This window comes from Callospermophilus lateralis, chromosome 12, assembly GCF_048772815.1.
Source record: "Callospermophilus lateralis isolate mCalLat2 chromosome 12, mCalLat2.hap1, whole genome shotgun sequence".
NCBI lineage: Eukaryota > Metazoa > Chordata > Mammalia > Rodentia > Sciuridae > Callospermophilus > Callospermophilus lateralis.
Window position 1 is genome coordinate 101,047,605 of NC_135316.1, and position 24,447 is coordinate 101,072,051.

At 35.4% G+C, this 24,447-nt stretch overlaps 1 protein-coding gene across 2 annotated transcripts in view; it reads left to right on the forward strand.

Moving 5' to 3' along the window:
* The window catches only part of Pcca (propionyl-CoA carboxylase subunit alpha), a 360,840-nt gene that overhangs the window by 48,654 nt on the left and 287,739 nt on the right, over window positions 1–24,447 (forward strand). For both annotated transcript variants that reach the window (XM_076871993.1, XM_076871994.1), the window contains exons 5-6: window positions 11,638–11,751; window positions 13,515–13,568. In XM_076871993.1, the coding sequence (XP_076728108.1) occupies window positions 11,638–11,751; window positions 13,515–13,568 (168 nt within the window). The remainder of the gene's footprint in view (window positions 1–11,637; window positions 11,752–13,514; window positions 13,569–24,447) is intronic.

A 24,447-nucleotide genomic window follows, 5' to 3' on the forward strand; every position in this document is an offset into this window, starting at 1 on the left:
TTCCTTCACCCCGCGAAGCCCCTCGTGCATCCCTTTACAGTCACATTTTCTGCACCCTCCCTCTGGCAACCACAAGTGCACTGTTGTCATTCCTATATAGTATGTGACTCTTTGAGTTGGTTATTTTCATTCGGCGGAAGCTTTTTAATTAATCCAAACTGTTGTGTGCCATTAGTTTGTTCCTTTTTTATTACTGAGTAGTATTGCATCATGTGTGTGTGTGTGTGTGTGTGTGTGTGTGTGTGTGTATTGTTGTTGTTGTTTTTTTTTTCATTTATCCAGTGAAAAACATTTGGGTTGTTTCCAGCTTTTGACAATTATGAATAGAGCTATTTTAAACATTTGTTTACAGATTTTTATGTGAATATGTTTCTTTAGGATAAATGAGGTGGGGTTGCTGGTCATATGGTAAGTATATGTTTAACTGAATAAGAAACTGCCAGACTTTTCCAGAGTAACTGCATTTCTACCAGAATGCATGAGTTGTGTATTGCATTCTCTCCAGCAGTTAGTATTGTCAGTATTCTAAATTTTGACCATTTTTGTAGGTCAAAATTGGTATTTCATTGTGGGTTTTTTTTTTTTTTTTTTGTACTGGGATTGAACTCAGGAGCACTCAACCACTGAGCCACATCCCCAGCCCTATTTTGTATTTTATTTATTTAGAGACAGGATCTCACTGAGTTGCTAAGCACCTAGCCATTGCTGAGACTGGCTTTGAACTCATAATCCTCCTGATTTGCATTTCCCTAGTGGCTAATGGTATAGAACATCTCGTGTGTTTATTTGCCTTCATTTTTAGTAAAGTCACTCTTCAAGTTTTGCCCATTAGATTTTTTTCCCCTGTTATTGAGTTTAGAGAGTTCTTTATATATTCTGGATACAAGTTCTTTGTTGATAGATGATTTGCAAATAGTTTATTCCTACAGTAGCATGTTCTTTTGTTCTCTTGACAGTGTCTGCTGCTGCAGATCAAAAGTCTTTCCTTTTTTTTTTTTTTTTTTTTTTGAGATGGATATTACTTTGTTACCTGGATTGGTTTCAAACCTTACCATCCTGGGTAGCTGGGACTATATGTGTGTGCTCTCACTCTCAGCTAAAAGTCTTTAATTTTGATAAAGTCAGTTTTCACAATTTTTACTTTTCTCCTCTGTTAAGTGTACTTTTAGTAGCATGTCTTAGAACTCTTGGCCTTGTTCCAGGCCATGAAGATTTTTTTCTAAGAGCATCAAAATTTTATATTTAGGTATGTGATCCTTTTCAAGTTATTTTTTTTAATAAAGTTTAAGTGTTTTTTTAAAAAACATTTATATTTAGTTGTAGGTGGACACAATACCTTTATTTTATTTTTATGTGGTGCTGAGGATCGAACCCAGTGCCTCATACATGCTAGGCAAGCGTTCTTTCTCTGAGCCACAACCCCAGCCCCTTAAGTTTTAGTTGAGTTTGTGTGAGTATGTAGATGTTGGATTGTTTCTATGCCATATGTTGAAAATGATCACCATTTATTGAAAATGATATTTTTCTATTGTATTGCTTTTGAACCTGTGTAAAAAATTAAATGGTGTGGTATTTATATGGATCTATTTTGGGACTTTCCCTCTTTGATCTATATATATGTCTATTTGACAATGCTACATTGTCTTGATTATTGCAGCTTTATAGTCAGTCCTGGAATTGTTTTCTTTATTAACAAAACAAAGTTTAGATATTACGTGTAATAAAAAAACAAAAGATGCTTTTACTTCACTTGTATTAAATCTAATAATTGTCAAAAGAAGGGCTGGGGTTGTGGCTCAGTGGTAGAGCGCTTGGTTAGCATGTGTGAGGCACTGGGTTTGATCCTCAGCACCACATATAAACAAATAAATGAATAAATAAAGGTTCATCAATAACTAAAAAAATTTTAAAAAATAGTCAAAAGAAGACATATAAATAGCTAATGCAAATTAAAAAATCATTTTCCCCATTAAATTAATAAAATTAGACCTACTATGTTCTCTGATGGTGTGATGTGGGAAATTCATCTCTAATAGGGTGTAAGTTGATAGAAGATCTGAAGCATGTCATTTGCAGTATTTATATTTTCACATATTTTTCTTATAGAAAGATATATATATATAGTTTAGGGATGCTTATTACAGCTTATAGTAGCTGCAAATTAGAAACCATGCCTAATACTAGTAGAATGGTTAAATAAGTTATGGTTCATCCATATTATTGGGAAAATTGGGTATTAGTTAAAAATTGTGAGGTAGAACAAAACTCTTGTGATAGAACGAGTTACAAAATAGTATGTGGTATGAAAAGTTTTATGCCCAAGAAAATCTAAAATGCAAAATAAAATGATTCCGTGTTATGTCTCTATATATGAATTAAAATGCTTAGGTAAGTCTAGAAGGATACAGCAAAACTGATAACAGTTGAGTAATAGAAAGTGGGACTGGGAGGCCTTTAAGGGGATGGGAATAATGGTTATATATTACTTGAATTGCTCAATATATTCTTTTAAAAACAAACTAGTATGTACATATATTATTTTGATAAGTAAAATTTAAAAATTGAGAAAAACTGGATAACTCTGATGCATATAGCACATCATAGCTGCTGGGGGTGCTTTGAGATTTCTTGACTGTGGTGGCTACTCATGTTTTATTGGAACTGATATTTAGCTATTTGTATGGTTTGCTGAAACACTTTTTAAAAATTAAAATGGAGTGTTTCTTTTATTTGTTCAAATTAGTTCTACGTGGCAGTAGAATGCACTTGGACACATCATACATGAATGGAGTATAACTTCTCATTCTTCTGGTTGTACATGATGTAGAATCACAATGGTTGTGTACTCATATATGCACATAGGGTAATAATATCGGATTCATTCTACTATCCTTCCTAACCCTACACCCTGTCCCCTCTCTTCTGTCTAATCCAGAGTACCTCTATTCCCCCCACCCACCACCGCCCCACAGCCCCTCTTATTGATATTATTATTGATATGTGAATTAACGTCCGCATATCAAAGGAAACATTCTGCCTTTGGTTCTTTGGGATTGGTGTATTTTGCTTAGCATGATATTCTCCAGCTCCATTCTTTTACCAGCAAATGCCATCATTTCAGTCTTCTTTAACATTGAGTAATATTCCATTGTGTATGTATACCACATTTTCTTTATCCATTCATCTGTTGAAGGACACCTAGGTTGGTTCCATAGTTCAGCTATTGTGAATTGAGCTGCTGTAAACATTGTTGTGGTTGCATCATTGTAGTATGCTGGTTTTAAGTCCTTTGGGTATAAATTGAGGAGTGGGATAACTGGGTTAAAGGGTGGTTCCATTCCAGATTTTCTGAGAAATCTCCATATTGCTTTTCCATAGTGGTTGCATCAGTTTGCAGTCCTACCAGCAATGTATGAGTGTGACTTTCTCCCCACATCCTCGCCAACATTTACTGCTGCTTTTATTTCTGCCCCACACATAGGATGTGGTGTAGAAGTTGAAGCTGCATTTCCCACAAGGTGCCCTCAGCCAGCTGGGCCTCTCAGATGGCTGTGTTTCTTTTATTTGTTCAAATTAGTTCTACATGGCAGTAGAATGCACTTGGACACATCATAAATGAATGGAGTATAACTTCTCATTCTTCTGGTTGTACATGATGTAGAATCACAATGGTTGTGTACTCATATATGCACATAGGGTAATAATATCAGATTCATTCTACTATCCTTCCTAACCCTACACCCCCTCCCCTCCCTTCTGTCTAATACAGAGTACCTCTATTCCCCCCACTCCTCACCCCTGCACCCAGGCCAGCACCAGTAGCAGCCTCACCATCTGCAGTTGGCTCACCTGCTACCGAACCCTAGCAGCAGATCTGATGGCCCCAGATGACAACCGCTGCAGCTGGTGTGGCTGTGGGCCTTGTTTTGGGGCATACACTAGGCCATGTCATCACTGAGGGTGTCAGTGGAGAAAGTAATGCTGAGCCCTCAGAGCCTGACATCACTTACCAGGAGCCTCAGGGAACCCTGCTGGCATAGCAGCAGGCTTGATGTCCCTTGCTTTTGTGAAGTAAAACAATTTGTGGAATGTGCCCAGGAAAAGCTCTGTGAGGGTTTCAGTGGGGTGCTGAAACAGTGCAGAAATATAAATGGATTAGACTAACCAAGAAGTGTAAATGCAAAAAGTAGAATATCAACTCTGATGACCAAGTTACTTTAGAATAAAAATGTAACCAATAGTCAAAATATGAGTTATAAAAGCATAAGTTGAACCTCTCTTGCTAATGGCTTCATTGCTTCTGAAGGGCAGTGGAGAGGGTGTTCTAACTGCATAGAAGTTCACTTAGTTGGTGTGGAATTTTGGGCTTGGCAAATGTTTGTGTGACCTTCTTAAACCAACTGTTTTGATGATGTTGTTTTTCTTTTTTTGAGTATGTGGGATTGAACTCAGGGACATTCAACCACTGAGCCGCATACCCAGTCCTATCTGTTGTATTTTATTTAGAGATAGGGCTCACTGAGTTGCTTAGGGCCTCACCATTGCTGAGGTTGGCTTTGAACTCTTGATCCTCTTTTCTTAGCCTCCTGAGCCTCTGGGATTATAGGCTTGAGCCACTGTGCTTGACTGATGTTGTTGTTGTTTTTTTTTTTTGTGTGTGTGTGAGTTAATTAAAGTATAGTGATCTTCCTCCCACTCCAAATATAAAGCTTTACTGAAACACATCATGCCCACTAATGGTTACATATTATCTATGACTGTTTTTAAAGCTCTTCAAGGGCAAAGTTGAGTAGTTTTTTTTCTTTTTTAAAATATTTATATTTCAAATGTAATAAAGATAAATATAAAATATAATAAATGAAGACGCAATATCTTTATTTTTACATTTCTATGGTGCTGAGGATCGAACCCAGTGCCTCGTGCATGCTTGGCGAGCACTCTACCTCTGAGCCACAATCCCAGCCCCTTTCTGTTTCTTTTTATTTGTCCTAATTAGTTATACATGACAGTAGAATGTACTTTGACACATCACACATAGATGGGATATAACTTCTCATTCTTCTGGTTGTATATGATGTAGAATCAGTAGGTTGTGTAGTCATATATGCACATAGGGTAATAATGTTCAATTCATTTTACTCTCCTTCCTACCCCTAGACCCCCTCCCTTCCCTTCAGTCCCCTCTGCTTAATCCAAAGTAACTCTATTCTTCTCTAGTGCCTCCCACCCCTTGTGAATTTGCATCCGCATAGTCAAAGAAAACATTCTGCCTTTGGTTCTTTGGGACTGGTTTATTTTGCTTAGCATGATATTCTCCCAGCTCCATCCATTTACCTACAAATGCCATCATTTCATGCTTCTTTAAGGCTGAATAATATTCCATTGTATATATAAAGCACATTTTCTTTATCCATTCATCTGTTGAAGGACACCTAGGTTGGTTCCATAGTTTAGCTATTTTGAGTTGAGCTGCTATAAATTTTTATGTTGCTGTATCACTATTGATGGAGAACCAGGGCAGCACTGCTGATACTCTTAAGTATCATAACACTAAAATATTTGCTAGACAGTCCTTTACAGGGAAAGTTTGCTCACCCCCAGTTCTAGTGGAAGTAAAGTAGCTTTCAGAATCTCCAGCAGGGCTAAAAGACCTCGGGTAACCTAGTCAGGAAAAATAGATCTGTTCTGGAACAAACTCCACTTCTATTGCTGATCACATTTGGCGATGTGATGCTCTGGAGTGGACGCAGAAGTTCTTCAGAGTAGCCCAGATGAACTGAGGGCTTTATATCCATGATTGTTACGGGAGGCAGTCCACCTGCAGGGGTGCCACATCATATTATTGTCCCTTCTTTACCTGAGAATCATTTGGATTTACCAGATGGTGGAGCACTTAGCTCATATAGATATACTTTATCTACAAGAGAGTCTGGAAAATGTTCTTTTTTGCTTTACTATCTCAATAGTAGAAGGAATCAAACTATAAGGACTGTTGGAATGGCTATTTAATGAGTCTACCTGCCATGGAAGTTACCATTCACCTTCAAATTCCCTTTCCTTTTAGAGTTCCAAAACATAGGTTTCTCTCTTTTCCTTCTCCGTTCTCCTGCCTATAAATCAAACACAAACAAAATTACTAGGATAGTTATATGTTAGGGAAGTACCCCACATTGTAGAAGATGATATGTGCCACATATGTGATATGTTCCTGTAGTCCCAGCTAGTGGGCAGTCTGAGGCAGAAGAATTATGTGAGCCTTAGTGATAATAGAGGTCAGCCTGGGTAACAGGGTGAGACCCCCATCTCAAAGAAGCAACAAAAACAACACTGCAACAGACCCCAGTACATAATGGATGCACCAGTATGGAAACACCAGTCTGCTGCTTCCAGCCCCACAGAGTGACATGGGCCTCTTTAGTGCTACAAATACCAAGGGTTGTGTCATAGCTAAGGAACACACAGCTGTCAAGAGCGAGTTTTACTCAACATGTTATAGTTGCTGTCAGACTCATGGATCCTGGTGTAAGTTTTAAGACTCTTGAATTAAAGGACAGTTTATTCCTCACAGCCATCATGGTGCTTAGAGTATGAGCAGTGCTGCCTTGGTCCTTCAGGATGATGCAAGAGTGTCAAGAGGATGCCTGCTGTGCAGTGGGTTGCTTTATAGGGAGGAACTCAGAGAGGTTCTTCTCACAGTGTGAACATTTGCCCCAGGGGGAGACACACACTCTCTCTCTTCCAAGATTTCTATGCAAATGCAGTTTGTAACAAAGGGCTTTGCTTGCAAGATGTGCAGAAATGTGAAAGACCCATGGAAGATTCTGCTCAACTACCGCTCAGGACTCAGTATCTTTTGTAGCAAGCAACAAACAACCCAGTTCTCTTCCTCCAGGAATCGAGTAGTTCCACACAGTCATACTGTGGTGGCTTATCTTTACTTGTTCATTTCACCCCTAAGCTAAAAAAAAGAAAGCAAACAAACCCAAACCATGTGTCAGTCATCATTTGGCTCTCCCAGCCTTTACCTCCAACCACATCAACACTCCCCACCCAGACTTCCCTTTTCATTCTCATCTCTGTTTCTTCCCCTTCTGCTGTACCCCACCCTCCAGCTTTGCAGACATATGCCTTTACCAAGGTTTTCCCCAGGACTAGGTGTCTGCATGATCCTCCACCTCCGCTCTTCCTCTCTCACTTGATGCTTCAAGGAGTCTGTGTGAGAATATAGTTCTAGTGTTGCTGTTTTTCATTCTTCAGTTGTGCACTGTGTCCTCAAGAATGCATCCCTGCAAGACAAAGGCTTGGCGGGATGGTGGCGGTGGTGGTGGTGGTGGTGGTAGTGGGGGCAGACCAACTTTGCTTGGTCCCAGGATTAATACAGAATCATTTCTCTTTTGTGATATGAAAATGGAATCGTAGAAAATGTTCCAGGAATTTTGCAACTGGCAAAAGCCTATTTATTCTCCTTTTTCCCTATAAATTTTAAGTTCCAGTTTTACTACTTTGATAATTATATAAGTTAGAAAAAATGATTAAGTCTTTAATTCTGTTATCTAAAACAATCATGAATAAATATGTCTTAGTGCTACACAAAATGAAATCGAAGTGAATGTAATACTTAGGGCCCTAGGGTGAAAAATCATTCTTTGTTTACTAGGGGTGAAACTGCCTTTCTGGAAAGTGTTCCATAATGCTATAAACTTGAAACTTGTAAAGGTCTCCTTAGATACTTATAAAAAAGAAGAAGAGTTTTGATCTCTCTCTCTCTCTCTCAGAAATAGAAGTTTTTATCTGGTTGTTCAAAAATATTTTTTTCAATTCTTCAAATTTAGATTGATGCAGTTAGCTTTCTTTAATTTTTCAGTCTATATGAGTAATTTCCTTATGTTAGTAATGTTTGGAGGATTCAGTGGCTTCTAGTTCTGGCTGGATCCTGTGAGGCACTGCAGTTTTCAGGTAGGAACCCTTCTAGTTTGTATTATAGCCAGCCTCCTGGTGTTCCAGACACTGATTAGCATGGAAGGAAATCCAGGTAAACACTGTGGTCATGGTAAATAGTGCCCTGTGGACTCCTGTTGTCGGCAGATCTTGTTGAGTCATAGGCTTCAACATCTCTCAGTGTGAAGGAACATCTTCAGTGCTACATATCTTCCTTATATTTCTCAATCTGTACTAGTTTAGAAGGCATTGAAAAGCTTTCCCTCAGACAGTTGAGCTTTATGCTAAATATACCATCTGACCTACTATTTTTTAACACCTAAGATGTAATTTTTATCGTTAGAATAGGAACTCAGTGGAATCTCTTTTTCAGTATGTATTAGTGACTGACTAATAGGAATTTTTCTATTAACCCAAAGTTTTATAATCCAGGCATAATTTTAACTTGTTTATATCTACACATTTAAATTTATTTTTGAAAAGTCAGTAGGAAAATGACTTTTCAGTTCTATAAGTTGAAAAACACACATTTTATCTTGCTAGTTCATTGCTTGGAAAACAATAGGCTGGTACAAGGAATTTTCCTCTAAAGAGTAAAAAACATTGAAAATTTAAAACTGTACATGCATGGAGGAGAAACTAATATGCTTTAAGAAACTCTGTTTTCTGAGAATGAAAATGTTCATGAAAACTGACCACTGCTGGATTTAGTATTAGTACTTAAAATGAGTTTTCTTTTTTGTAACATCGGCAAATTCTATTTGATTAATTTGCCTCAGTTTAAACTGTTATATTTGTTTTAGTTTTCTTTTACTATTAAAATATATAAAAAGAACCTGTATATTTCCAGATGTTGAAATTTTTGAAACATGAATATATCTAATCAGCCCAGGCAATGTTAAATTATTCTTTACAGTTGTATTAGTTCTGTTTGCTTACAGGTGGTTCTGCATTATTAGGCAAAAAAAAAAAAAAAAAAGAAAAAGAAAGAAAAAAATAGTTGCATTTGGTAAAACAATTTCAAAAAAATCAAAACTGACCTTTAAAAAAATTTTAAACTGTTCTTTCCAGGTTAACTCATCATTTTCCCTGAGAACCACGGGGGCAGAGGATTCTAGTGTTTTCTTTCAAGTTGGTTTTTACCCAGAATATCTGCTCCAAACCAACCCGGGACTAGAACATAGTTTTGTTGAGATGTGAATATACCCTTCCCCTTGAAGTAAGATTTGTTTCTGAAAAACAGAAAAGAATCAATTCTTCTTTAGAAACAGTTGGTGTTTAGCCCTTTTAATGAAGCCCTTGTGCTATTTTGACCTGCTTTTGATGTATTAACTTATTTGAATGTTTATTATTTGCATTAGCTGTGAATGTGTTAGATTCTGAGCTAATTCTTGGTGTGTATACAAGGAATTTGTGATAATATAGGAAAAATATTTATTATGATAGTTTAAAAAACCCAAAGAACCAAAAATTATATATGTAGCATCATTATGAAAGTTTAAGATTGGAATTGAAGCCAAATTACTATTAGTATTCTCAACTCCTTTTCATTTTTTGATTCATGATCATTGTATAAATTCTGTAAGTATAAACACACATATTCATATTTCTGTCTTTTAAATTCTTTTTTTCTATACAATTGTCCATTGCAGCATGTGTTGCTAAGATTGAAAAGACTTCATTTAGTTGTAATTAGATTTTTACCTCAAATCAATGGCTTTTACCATTTAATGATGAAAGTTAAGTGCCATCCATATATATCCATGAGTTGATAAGCTTTTAGCACTATGCTAGAGGAGATTAAAAAAGAATTTAAGATAGTCTCTGTCTTTTAGAACTTTATCTGGTGGGGGAGAGTGTGCAAATCATAACACACATTGTTTATAAATCAGTTTAAATGAGGTTGCTGAGTAGAATATGATTAAATGTCAAAATTTGTGCTATGTACTGTTGGGGTTCAAATTAAAGGAGATTCATCCAAATCTGAAGTATCGGGCAAAACCCAGATGGAACTGGAGCTTTAAGTTCATGTTGGGTAAATTGGTAGTATCCAAGGGAAATAAAATATATAGAAGAGGGTGAATTTAACTTTAAATAATAACTTTATCTTTACCTGGCTAGTGTGAGTGTGAGTGTGTGTGCGTGTGTGTGTGTGTGTGTGTGTGTGTTTTATACCTTTATTTTATTTTGTTTTATTTTTATGTGATGCTGGGGATCGAACCAAGTGCTTCACTCATGCTAGGCAAGCACTCTACCACTGAGCCACAGCCCAGGCCCCTAATGTGTTCTTTTTAAAGGATCATTAAGAATTCAGTTTCTTATAGGAATAGAAATCAACAAAGCACCATACCTGTAATGACAGCAGCAAAACTGATAGTCACTGGACCTGAACTGGGTGGGGAATTTTAGTCTGAGGGCCAAAGAGACACTTGAGGTTGGGGAGAAACCAGGCTGAGGTGAACCAGGAGGTTTCTTTGAATATTTAAAAGCCCTTTGCAAACAATAGCTGCCTTTCTTTGCAACTGATGTTATTAAAGGAATTACAGAGTGTATTTTATATTAAGATAATAATCTGTAAATCCCTTGGGCAGGTATCTTTTACCTTTCAGTATACATTTTTTTTTTTTACTTAAGTAGAAAACATTTATGATTTGATAACAAGAATTCTGAGGTTTCTAAAAAGACTACTTTTTTAAAGATTTCATTTAAAACAGTAGTTTTAAAAAATTCTTTCAGAACTGAAGACTATAACACAGAACACTCAAAAGCATTTGCCACATTGAAATGGAGTGTGGGGGGTGGAGAGTGGGTCATAAAATGGTTCAGTGTACATGTTTGTGCTCCAGCTTTATTTATCTGCCTTGTGAAATAACTATCATCTGATTTTGAGTTGCTTAACTAGAAAACCATTAAGAAAAGCCAGTTTAATCCCTTTACTATTTTAAAAGAATAGTTTCCTTTTGAAACTATAAACAGTTTACTATTTTCAATATTGAATGCCTATCTAAATGAATATTTAAAATATTGTAGCATGAATAATTTTAAAAATAGAGAATACATTCCTAGATTCTGAATGGATTTAGAACTTAATACACATATCGGTTTTTTAGGGATGAATGTAAAATGGACAAGGATCGAATGTGAGAGTATTTAAATGGTTCTCAAGATTTTCTGGTTCATGTGTTGTGATATTGAACTCTTTAGTCTTAGGCTTTAATTTGTGCCTGGTGCTGACCTGATGCTGTGCAGGGACACTCACTGCATCCCTCCATTCAGTCCCTCTAATTATCCCAACTTCCTGGGGAGCTTGCTTAGAAGTGGGCATGAGTGCTTGTTATTAAAATATCGAGTTCCCTGGCTACATGCAACAAGGTAGTTTTTGATATCAGATTTATGTATAGATGAACTGAATAGGAAGCTACTGTTGTTTGCTGTGATTTTACTTAAATAGGTAGGGGGTATTATGGAAATTATTTGGTTAGACAATGGGTTATTAGGCTTCTAATAAATGAAATTGTGGGCAATGCAATTCCTGAGCCTTTTTGGTGCTTTGTTGTTTTTTTAGTGCACATTCAAAAAGAAATCCAAGTCTGTAAATGATAGGTGAAATGATCAGATTTGTGGTTTTGTGTATATTTGTGGATAACTGTGATTCTTTTTGCTGGGAGCATCTGTTAATGCAGGGATTTGTCTCTTCAGGTTCACGTGAAAATGGCGGATGAGGCCGTCTGTGTTGGCCCAGCTCCCACCAGTAAAAGCTACCTCAACATGGATGCCATCATGGAAGCCATTAAGAAAACCAGGGCCCAAGCTGTGAGTCTGAATGAGCCCATCTACTGCAGCTGTTTCATATGTAGTGAGCAGAAAGCTAGAATTTGTATTAAAAAAAAAAAAAATAAGAAAGAATGATTGAAAATGCTGCTGCAGTTAGTTCATGTCACATGAGTTAAATGTGGCCGAATTCGCTACTGGAAATCAAAGGCTTTGTAGCATCTGGCAGTGTTGGTCGCTGATCCTGCAGGTGGCTGCTGGATTCAGCTTTCACACCAGGGAGCAGTTTCAGTTCATTTCCAAATTTGCTAGGAAAAAGAAATCCCAATTAGTTTTGAGTATTAACCCTTTCAGTGTAATAAGAGCATTAAAAAAACCCACCAAAACCAAAAAAAAGAAAAAAACTGTTATAAACAGAATCCAAAAGACCTTGTTTGAGTTTCATTTTAGTCATTTAAGAATTATGTACACATAGTTAAATTTCCAGAAATATAAAAAGTATATTTAGTAATTATTTTGGTTTGTTAATGTCAATAAAATGCCCATAACTTACTAATAAATCTATAATTTTCTGCACCTCAATTTGCCTTGAATGGAGTAGGATCCACAATGAAGTGGATGGTTTCTGACATGAGAAATAGTGGGTTATTTTGTTTTGTTTTTAATATCAGAGAACTAATTACATAAGATGTTAAAAACTATGCAGAGCTATCTCTAAAATTGGGTGGAAGCAGCCAACACTGGCAGTTAGCCTGGAGTGCTTCAATTAGTGCTCACAGTTCTTTGAAAGAAATGTTTTAGTAAGATACATGTTTAAATAAAAAACTGAATTCATGAACCCATATTATAGATTTTCATAGTTTATCAGCACAGTTAATGAAAGTAAAACTCTTTCAATGCTTTTAACTATAGCTTGTCAGAAGACAGCCTTTAGTTGAATGTTTATATAAAATGAAATTGGTGGAAAACTTTTTTCCTAAATTTGGAAATGAAGCAAATTTAAACTCCATAATCTAAATTCTTCTGTGTCATGTTAATAAAACTCAGTTCAGTTACTTCTAGGTTATGATATTGGCTGCTTCAGAAATGTGACTTTCCTTTCAGCAGAATTGTTTTACTAGAAATGTGTTCAACACTGCCTGGTACTGCAGTGGCTAAATTTATGTTTGGCCCATGTGATAGAATAAAAACTGACTTGATTAGAGTAGGATTTAGATTGTGGCATATGGGGGAGGGTAGCATAGTGTAGATGTGAATGTCTGAATCTGGGGTGAGGAAGAAAGAAGGAAAAAAATTCAGAGTACAAAGTAAAAGTTAAAGCAAAGCCTTGATTTTAGTTTAATTTGAGGGAAAAGGCTCATTGGCTAGTGGCTGTGTATCTTATGCCATCAGGAATAAAATGTGTCAGTTGGCTTAGTAGCTGGGTTTTGGAAGATGGCAGTTCCTGCTACTGGAAAGAAGGGGAATTCAGAATTTTTCATCCATCTTGCTGAAGTTTCCTCTAATGTAATTCTTTGAGGTATCAGCCATGGTGAAATTCTCTAAACATGACCAAAAAATAGGGGGAGTTTGTGTCATGTAGATAAAGGGCAGGAAGATTGTGGGTATATGGCTCTGATTATGGTTGGGACAAAGCAGGGATTTGATTCTCTTCCCAGAAGTGTGTGTTACAGCTGATCAGTATGTGAGGAGTAACTTCAGTCAAGGACTGTTGAAGAACAAACACATCCATATACCACACCTGCTGCTCATACAGGTTTTGCAATATGCTAAAATTGAAAGAGCTTTTTATTTTCATTTCTAAGGTACATCCAGGTTATGGATTCCTTTCAGAAAACAAAGAATTTGCCAAGTGTTTGGTAAGTTTGTAATGAACCAGAAATTGTTAACCTAGATTTCAGAAAGCAATATCGTGGCATGGCTTTTGTAAATGTGGATAGTGATAAATTATAGAATTCTAATTGATCCTATCAGTAATTCTTCTTCTCCTTCTCCTCCTCCTCCTCCTCCTCCTCCTCCTCCTTCTCCTTCTCCTTCTTCTTCTTCCTCTTCTTCTTCTTCTTTTTTTCTTGGTTCGGGGGATCAAAACCAGGGCCTTGTGCATGCAAGGCAAGCACTCCACCAACTGAACTATATCTCCAGACCTCAAATCTTTAAAAACTGTGAAAAATGAAGAGTTTTTATTCCATACCTCAAGTCTTGATTTGAAGAGTAATTATAAAAGTAGAAAAGCTATAAAATCATATTATATCTAATTTATTGTATATTGCATGGTCTTTAAATTTTAAATTTTAAATGTAAATATGTCAGGCAATTTAGTGATACATTAGTGACTTAAATATTACACCATAAATATGGAATATTAAATTAGAAGTAAGATTCTAATTTTTCCCCTTTTATTGCAAATCATAGCATGTAAAATCAAATCTTATTGTTTCCTATTTTAGGATTTTTTTTTTTTAAACGAGCTGAATGTTCTCCTAATATCACCATCCTAATTAGATTAATTAACCTGAATTTGCTAGTAAAATTGCTTTCTAGGAGTATTTATCAGTAGGTTTTAGGCACAACATATGATTTTGATTAATGTTTGTTAATTTTTTGGTTATTAGAGAAATTATGCCATATGTTACATTGTCTTCATGCTAATATGGTAAGACTTTTTTTCCCCCCTTTGGAAATTTGCATTTTGTTCTATAGATTCAAAATTATTTAAAATCGTTTTCTAGATGAAATTTCCATGCAAAAATCTATAAATTTACCTTGGAAAAGTCCTTAATATCATAGAGTCCTACCTTAGAATTATCTATTTTAACTAGTTTTACGGATTAAAAACTAAGGCCTAAATATATATCTGGAGAGGAAAAGTTTGATGGAAGTATTTAAAGGTCTACATTTACCAGATTTGATCCAGCATATTCCAGTTTTTCTTGTGTAAATCTCTTTTTCTTTTTCTCTTCTTTGGAATTTTGAGTGTTATAAAAATGATTTGAATATAATGCTTATGTTTAAATGTTCATGGATAATATAATACATTAAATTTGTTTAGTATAATTCATGAATTATAGCAAACTATAATTCATGGGACAAATGCAGCTGCCTTTTGTAAATACAATTTATTAAAACACAACTATGTGCATTGTCTGTGGCTGCTTTTGCCCAATAACAGCAGAGTTGAGTAATTGTGACAGAGATTGGCTTGACGAGCCTATCTTATAGATCCTTATGAAGTTTAGCCTAGCGGTTTGGGAGGCTGAGGCAAGTGGATCATGAGTTCAAAGCCAGCCTCAGCAAAAGTGAGACACTAAGCAAATCAGTGAGACTCTCTGTCTCTAAATAAAATACAAAATAGGGCTGGGGATGTAGTTCAGTCCAGTGCCCCTGAGTTCATCCCCTGGTACCAATAAATAAATAAATAAATAAATAAATAAATAAGCAACTCCTAGTAGAGAGGTTAAGTGAAACGACCATATTCATTCATATATTTAGTCAATCATTAAAAAATGTTTATTTGGCATTTATGTCTAGGATGTTTGATAAGGATATGAAAATAAATCAGATATGAGTTTGGATTCCAGAACTCATGTTGCAGAAAATAAGTCAGCAAGTGATTTCAATTCAGGGAAGAGAAGAGATCAAATTTTCTATAAATGAAGACAAGAAAAATTATTTCTAGCCTGTCATGGTGGCACATGCATGAAATCTCAGCTGCTTAGGAGGCTAAAGCAAGGGCTTTTCAAGTTTGAAACCAGCTGGGCAACTTAGTGAGTCTCTCTCTCTCTCTTTCTCTCTTTCTCTCTCTCTCTCTCTCTTTCTCTCTCTCTCTCTCTCTCACACACATACACACACACACACACACACACACACACACAGGTGAGGGATATAGCTCAGTGGTAGATCACCCCTGGGATTAACCCCTAGTACTGGAAGGAAAAAAAGTCCTTTTTAAAAAAAATTTTTTTTTTTTTAATTTTTATTTACAGATGGACACAATACCTTTATTTCATTTATTTATGTGGTGCTGAGGATCCAACCCAGTGCCCTATGCATGCGAGGCAAGTGCTCTACAACTGATCTATAACACAACACAAAATCTTTGGATTTTATGTCCCAATCCAAATATGGCTGGCTCTTTCCTGTCACATGCTTTTCTTCAGTATCCTCAGTGGCATGCCTGCCACATTTCCTGCTCTCATTCCTTAAAGGCTCAGCTCCTTTGTTACCTTTACTGGGAGAGTTTTCTTCATCCTTCTATAGAGATGTAATATTTTTCCTATGTCTTCTAGAGCACTTTAAAAAATTTTGGAAGTTTATATTTGGTGTACTGCTCTCCATATTATGTTAAACTTGTTTCTGTTATTTAATCTCTTATTGAAAAAAGAACCTTGATTTCATTAGTCTCCCCTACCCCTCGCCCGTGTCATCTATCCTAAAGATTTTAACAAAGTAAGATCAATAAATGTTTATGGAGGATTAAATAGTATTAATAAAAATTACAAGACATTCAGCCTGTAAGAGAACTTTCTCCTATCATCAAAAAGACTGTTTTGTAACTAAAAGGCAGTATTGCTGTCTGTTTTTATTCCCTATGAAAATATGTGGCTTGTAGTCCCTCTTCTTCCCTCTGTGCAGGAGGGCAGATTCTTGTTTGTGACATAGTTTCCTTAGTGTTAAATATTTTCCCATCAGAGTATACCATTTAAGTTATTCCTTTTAAAATATCTGATTCTAGGTGGTAAGTTCCATAAAAATAACAATGAAATAAAATTGCTTAAAGATTCTGTCATGCACATAAATGTTATTTGTGTGATTGGTGGCCAAATGTGGTAGTTTTTATTCTAACCAGGGTATATTCTTAGAAATCTAATTGTTTTGAGTGCCATAACATGGATTGCCACATTGATGGCAACTTTTGGTAAGGAAGACTTTCAGAAGATTTAAAGTCTTTCTTTTTTAGTTTGGTATTGTGGAGTTCCTTTATTGTAAATACATGTCATGCTTGAAATTTAATCAAATGTGGAAAATTTTCATTAGTTTTTGGTTTTCTTTATTGTCATACAAATAGTGTGATGATTTTTTTTGCTTATAGAGAATCTATTTGTGCCTTATCATCTGATATGTTTCCACTTATTATCTGTAAAAAAATTATTTTTTTCTGAATAATTTGCTATATATGTTTGCTTTAAATATGTAACAAACGAAATTCCCCCAAATGTAAACATATACTAAATTTTATAAGATTGATTATTCTTTATGCTCATTTTGCATGAAATGGGATTGAATTACAATGATCCCTCCTGTACATGATTTGAACAAAACCATTTCTTATTGTTTGTTATTGCTTACTTAATTTATTTTAAAAATCTATAAATAGCTCATGAAGAGTAGCAGTTTTCAATGATTTTAATGTATTGAGCAAACAGATTGCATTTTCAAACTGTTTTTCATTCTGTATTTCTCCTCTGGGCTTTTTAAATTCTGAACAGTAAAGGACCAGCAATAGGAGAATGTAAGGATTGTTAGGATTAAGTTTTTTCAGAGATTACAAAAAAGCTTTGAAAAGTAAAACTACCAGCTTCTGGAAAAAAGGGATGTTGGTTTAAAGACATTTTGTACTCTTGCAAGTTCTCTTTCTTTCTGGTATGTTTGTGTATATATGTATATTTTAAGCATATCATGTCATTTTAGTCCCACATAGCAGTATGTTATAGCATTTAGTCTTACAAGACATTTATATGTTAGATTTAATAATTGTGTATTATGTTTGGGTCTTATCCATGTCCATGACTGTGTGTATAGACAGTTCTCTTGAGGATGCTTATCACTGAAGGCATAGATGGGAAGTATGGGATGCAGTCGAGGTCTGTGGATTGTATTTTTTCATCTTTTTTCCTTACAAAATTTTTAGCAAAGTAAGGACTGTAGGACTGTAACTGTAACAAAAATAATGAGATACATTTAAAAAAAATTCATTGGATCAGCCAAAATAATTTTGAAGAGCTTTGACATTTAGTGTAGGCAAGGGTAAAAGAAAGTGGTTTTGTTCTTGGAAGTGTAAATTATTTCAGCCCCTCTCCCCATCCCTGGCATTTGCTAGTATCTATAAAAATCGAAAACATATAAACATGTATTCACATAAAACATATGTTATTTGACTCAGCAATTCCAGTCATAAGAATCTCATCTGCAAAGATATAATTGAAAAAAATGTTCGTTGTGAGGTCTTTTGTAATAGCAAAATTTGGAAATAGCTCAAAAATTTTTCATCTGGAAAATGAAGAGAATGACAGCTTCCCTGCAGGGTTGTTGTAAAGATTAGAAGCAACACATATAAAGAACCTAACATGAAGGCTAGCATTGCCAGGCAAATCACCTTCATCATTACAGATGGGAATAATATTACTTCAGTTGGTTGGGGGCTACTAAAGAGTTTTCAGGGGAATGAAACAGTTAAAATTAGTGTTTTTGGGAAATTCATCTGATAGTTTTCATGTGTGTTTTGGAATTTAGGTTTCTTCTTGTTGAGATGAATGATTTGGTACAGCACTGCTGCTGTATACAGAAGCATGGCTCTGTAGTTTAGACATGAATGATCTCATTTAATTCACTCAAACATTGAAGTTGGACACTATTCACTCTAACAAAAAGAAAACAGATTCAGGTGCAGCAACTGGTTAACAATCACACAATGCTGGTTAACAACAGAATCAGGACATCACTGTAGTCTTAAGTACAGAGCTCAAGAAAAGAAAAATAAAAAAATAAAAATAAAACAAACAAACTATACCTACCTGGCTCAGTTGGAAAGAATGAAAGCAGTGAAATAGCCCAAGTGTTAAGACCAAATCACTAAAGAACTTAGTGAAAGCCAGTAGACACCCCTCCCGGCCCTGCGCCTCTTTGGATAATAAAGTAGTTAGCACAAGATGGAATTGTAGAAAATGATTGGTGTAGCCAGGTGTGGTGGTGCACTCCTAGTGCCACCAGTGCCTCAAAAGCTGAGGTAGGAGGATCCTGAGTTCAGAGCCAGCCTCAGCATCTTAGTGGGAACAAGGCCAGAAGCAACTCAGTGAGACCCTGTCACTAAATAAAATATAAAAACGGGTAGGGAAACTGGGGATGTTGTTCAGTGGTTAAAGCACCGCTGGGTTCAACCTCCAGTACAAAAAGAAAGAAAAGAAAAAAGAAAATGACTGGTGTAGAGGGAAACTTGAAGAATGGCCTTTTGCTGAGTCTTTGGTACTCAGGTGTAAGGCAGTAAGTAATCTGTAGTGTGCTGTAAGGCCTTTGTATCTTTGAAGTTAGCAAGTTTGCCAATAATTTAACATTTTTTTTTGGTCTTAAAATAGTTTAGGGTGAATTTAAAGTAATGCATATTACACTCATATTTGGACTCCCCCCCCCCCCTTTTTTTTAGAAAAATTAGACCTTGGAAACCCAGAGTTGTTTGTAACTTTAATCTATCTAGGCTATACTCTGGGTAGCTCATGGGAGTATACATTGTGTGTGACCCTTATTATTAAACATGTTACAGCTTATAAAAGGTTGAGAACTGTTACTATATTTTGTAGACAACTAGTTTTAGCTACATAATTTTTCTTAACATTATTAGATTTTTTAAAAATTTTGGACATAGACTTTTAAAAAATATTATTTTATACCTTTATTTATTTTTATATAGTGCTGAGGATCGAACCCTGTGCTTCACACGTGGTAGGCAAGTGAGCCAAAACCCACTGAGCCAAACCCCAGCCCTGGATAGACTTTTGATTTTAGTATATTGAAATTTTATTTTTTTGAGAATATAAAATTTAACGAATTTAAATCACATGAATACATTGACCAAGTTTCTTTCCACCTATGAACTTCTGACCCCAGCTACCAGTTTAAATCCCTAGAGGGATTTATTATATAAGATACTCTTATTTGCTGAAATAGGATTTTGTTTATAAGAAAATAACTGGCCCAGAACTTTCCTTGTTTGTACAATAAAAGAGGCCCTCAGGATCTTAAAAATGCCTGGAACACCAATTTGTACCATTCTTATTTAATCTTCATGACAATATTGATATGTTATTATTACTTTTCTTCTTTTGATGGAAGAAAACAATCTCAGGTTAAAGAAATGCTTTGCCCATTGTCACATAGCTAGTTAATGAGACTATAGATCCCAGGCTGAATGCATGTCCTAAACTGCCTCTAAAATGAATGGGAACCAGACTGGATGTTAGTGGTAGTTCGTTAATTTATTAATTAATTAAATTGATGGCTCTAGCTGGCACCTACTTACATTGGTGGAAGCTTCTCTCTTCTGCCTCCTCCCATTGATGTGTCATTGTTGAGATCTAATTGTATGTTGGTACTCCCCTCCCCCCACAATCATGCATGCAAGTGAAAGTAACTCTGCACTTGGATTTGCTGACTTCATAAGTGAAGTAACATCATGGAACTACTGATTTATGCCCTTAGTATTTTTAGGTAGAAGTAATCAAGTTTCTGTATTGGGAGGAGAAAACTCTCTGATTGTTTTCCTTTTGATAATAATTCCCTAATGTATTTCTTTCTTTTTTTTTAGATGCAATTTTAAAGTAAATTTATTGAAAATTATGCATAATTTTACACATTTATGGGGTACAGCATGATCTTTCTATATATGTGTGTAACCTGTAATGATCAAATCAGGGCAATTACTTGCAAACTATTGCCTCAAAGATTTATCATTTCATTTTGGTGAGAACATTCAAAATCTTCTCTTCTAGGTCTTTTGAAATATATGATATATTGTTGTCTTACTATCTTTCTTATGGAGTCATATATATATATATATATATTCAAAAGAATTTGTAAGAACTAATGAGTAAAACTTTATAAAAACACTTATTATGACAGAATACCTTATGAAATGTTTAAAACATGCTTCTTTTCCTGAATGTTGAATTAAGTTCAGCTTTTAGAATATTTGTTGAAGATTTTGAAGATGGTGTTGAAGACTAGATGCTCTTGAAGTGAATTCCTGAAAGGGGAAAACAAATCTTTCTTTATTTTGGAAATATTTTAAGGATGAGACAAAATGCTTTTAGGGCTTTGAAGTGTGAGGGAGAGTTTCAATAGGAAGGTTGAACATCTGATTTGGTAAGGCTGAGGTTTTCTTTCCTCTGGTGGTCACCTTCAAGTTGTGTACTCCAGCTTTTCTGCTTCTCTCTCTGCTGCCCCCTTGCATGTTGCAGCACATCCTGGAGTCAGAAACAGTTACATTGCTTATTCTGCCACTTAGTAGCTATGTGATCTTGGACAAGTTGCTTTGTGTTTAATTCTTAAGACCCTGTTTTGTTCTTACTATTTGCCTAAGATGTGTCTCTCCATCTGTGTAGTTGGGTCATGCTTTGGAAAATCATTTTGATAATCTCTGCTCTTTAATTGTAGTATTTTAGTCTATTACTTTTTTTTTTTTTTTTTTTGGTTTGTTTGCTTATTTTTTAAATAAGAGCTTTATCAAGATTTAATTCACAGACCATAACACTCATCCTTTGAAGTATGGAGTTCAGTGATTTTAGTATATTTATACTTGTGTAGCCATTATTACATGCAATTTAATTAATCATTTATTAATATTTAATAAACAATTGATTTAGCTAAATTTATGTGTGCCATTTTATTATAGATTTCATCTTTTCCATTTTCCTCCATATTCTTTGAATTGTTTTTAATAATTTTTGAAATTCTGTTTAAATTTATCTATTGGATTCTTTTTTCTCCTTGATTTTTACTTTTTTTTTTTTAATTCCCCAGAAGTCATAGTGCACATCCTTAGCTTTTCATGTTTTATTTAGAATTAATACTGAACTATTTCACGTCCAATAATAGAAATTCTGTAGTTGTCTAATCAATTCTCTGTCCCTTCCCATCTCCATCCTGCATGTATAGCTGTCAAATGTATTTTACCTGCATATTATTCCCATGGAATTTATAACTTTTGTTTTGGACATGTTTGAAAGTTTAGGGCATCTCTTTCATGAATGATTACAGTATCATTCAGTTGATATTAAGATTCATTTTGGTTCATTTTTAAATATTTTACTTTTACTTTTTTTTTTTTTTACTTTTTTAAATTTTTGATGTTGATGGACCTTTATTTGATTCATTTATTTATATGTGGTGCTGAGAATTGAACCCAGGGCCTCACACATGCTATGCAAGTGCTCTTACCACTGAGCCACAACTCCAGCCCCTACTTGTTTTTTATTATATATATATATATATATATATATATATATATATATATATATATATATATATATATATTTTTATTGTAGGAAAACATATACAGCCTAAACTTTGTCACCTCTCCATTTTTTTAGGTTTGCATATTTAAATTGACAGATAAAATTGTGTGTATTATATACTACATAATGTTTTGAAGTATAAATACACTCTAGAATAGTTCAACCTAGCTAATTAATGTATCATTACTTTTTATCTATTACATAGTTATTTTGTGGTGAGAACAGTTAACATCCACTCTTAGAAGAATTTTCAAGAATATAGCATATTAATTGTGGTCATCATAGTGTACATTAGGTCTCTTAAATTTTAATCATCACCACAATTATTTTTTGGTACTGGGGATTAGACCCAGGAACATTCTGCCTTTTAGCTGTAGCTCCAGAACTTTTTATTTTTTATTTTGAAACAAGGTTTCTCTAAGTTGCTCAGGGTGGCCTTGAATTTGTGATCCTTCTACTTTAGCTGTCTGAGTATCTGGGATCCTAGGTATGCTGCTGCGCCTAGCTGCAGTTTTATTGTTTTTGAGTGTACAGTTCATTGGTGTTAATTTTATTTGTAATGTTGTATAGACGACATTACAAATAAATAAATCTTATTTAGCATACCACCACCCATCTTTAGAACTTTTAAAAAATCACCCCAGAGTTAAATTCCACATCTTTTAAGTTTCACTTCCTGTCTCCCCATTATCCATTACTTCGTGATCTCTATTACTCAACTTTCTGTCTCTATGAACTGTTGTTAGTCCTTTTGTGTCTGGCTTAGTTCACTTTGCGTGCTTTCACAATTCATCCAATTATAGCATGTGTCAGAATTTCCATCCCGTTGAAGGCTAAGTAATGGTCTTTTTATTGATACAGTACATTTTGTTTCACCATCACCTGTTGATGAACATATAGGATGTTTCCATCTTTGGATATTAAGAATAATGATGCTGTGAACTTTGGTACACAAAAGCATCAGTTTGAGTCCTTGCGTATATAGCTAGGAGTAGAATTTTCCATAGTGACTATGCCATTTTTTATTTTCCCTTTTTTTTTTTTTTTTTTTTTTGGTGTAGGGGAGGGAGCAAAGCAGGGAGAAGCAAAGTTAGAGGATTTATTTAAGCAACAGAGATGAAGCAGAGATTCTGTAGTAGCAGAGGTGTCCCAAGAGAGGGATGCAACTAGGTGGCTATTGTCTAGGGGTTTTTAAGACACTTTAAAGAGGAAATTAATTGATTTCTACAATTACTGGCACACAGCTCCAGGAAATGAGTCCCCTGGACCCTGTCATTTTAAGTCACTTGTTGTTTGTATGCTCCCTGTGCAATCAGGGTACCTCAGGGACTGGCTTAGGTTTCTAGTGCATGTCCTCAGGCCCCAATGGAGTACTGGTCACACACTGTTTACTTCATTTGCGGTCAGTGATAGAAATGTGGAAGCACCTGGGGAGGGGCCCTTAACCCTAACCCATTTTCTCTCTCTTTCCCTCTCCTATTCTTATTTCCCCTCCTCTGAAGAAGTAACCCTAACTACCTAGGGATGACTGCTCTGGCTACTTCAGGCTGATAAGGGGCGTTGACAGCAGAAAAACTCCCCAGAGGATCTGTCTGATGGGTTCCTATAAGTCAGGTGGCACTTCCATGGCAGCTTACATTTCCATGACTATCTGAGTTTCATGGAGTCTAATCGAGAGTGAATAAATCTTATTAGCATACTAAAATAAAAGGCTCAAATTATAGGAGAAGAGTTAGGGGTAATAAAAATGGAAGGCTCCATATGAGTATGTTGTGTCTCCATCCTGTGAGCAAATTGGAGAACCATGAACCAGTGCTAGTACCTTCCTTGAGCTTTTCAATGATCTATTTAATAACTTTTAAGTTTTCTTTAGCTAAATGGGAGTTATTAAGCTAGAAACATGTCCCCTTAAGAAGCACACATGTTCTGCTCTGTTTAGCTGTGATTGTCTAAGACCCTTTGGTTTTGTAGGACCATTTCTGCCAAGGAGCTGAGGCGCTCTTATTAGGCTTTGATGGCCCCCCACAGTGGCTTTCCAAGACTCTAAAACCATTAAGGTTAGATTAGTATAGTAGCCTCAAAAAGAGGCATTCCCACAAACCAGTAGTTGCCCTGGCTATGATATTTTTGAAATGGATCTTTTTAAAATGGGATTGTGAGTAATGTGCTATCCATACTAGCTTGACTAGTTCAGGTCAGAGAGTGAGCGGGCTATTTATCAATCTCTGTGACTGAGAATTAATTACTTGTTTAGAAATGATCCCAAGTTAAGGATTGCCTTTGAAGTTGCCATTTGGTCCAGGAAGTATACCTCAAGATTGAGGACAGCTATGTACCACTGTGGTACATGGACCTCTGTATTTCCTGGGAATGACTTAGGTTCCACATAGGAATAATAGACCTATGGGTGTTAGGTCTATTTCAGTGGTATGTTGTTGGACTCAGACATTTTTGT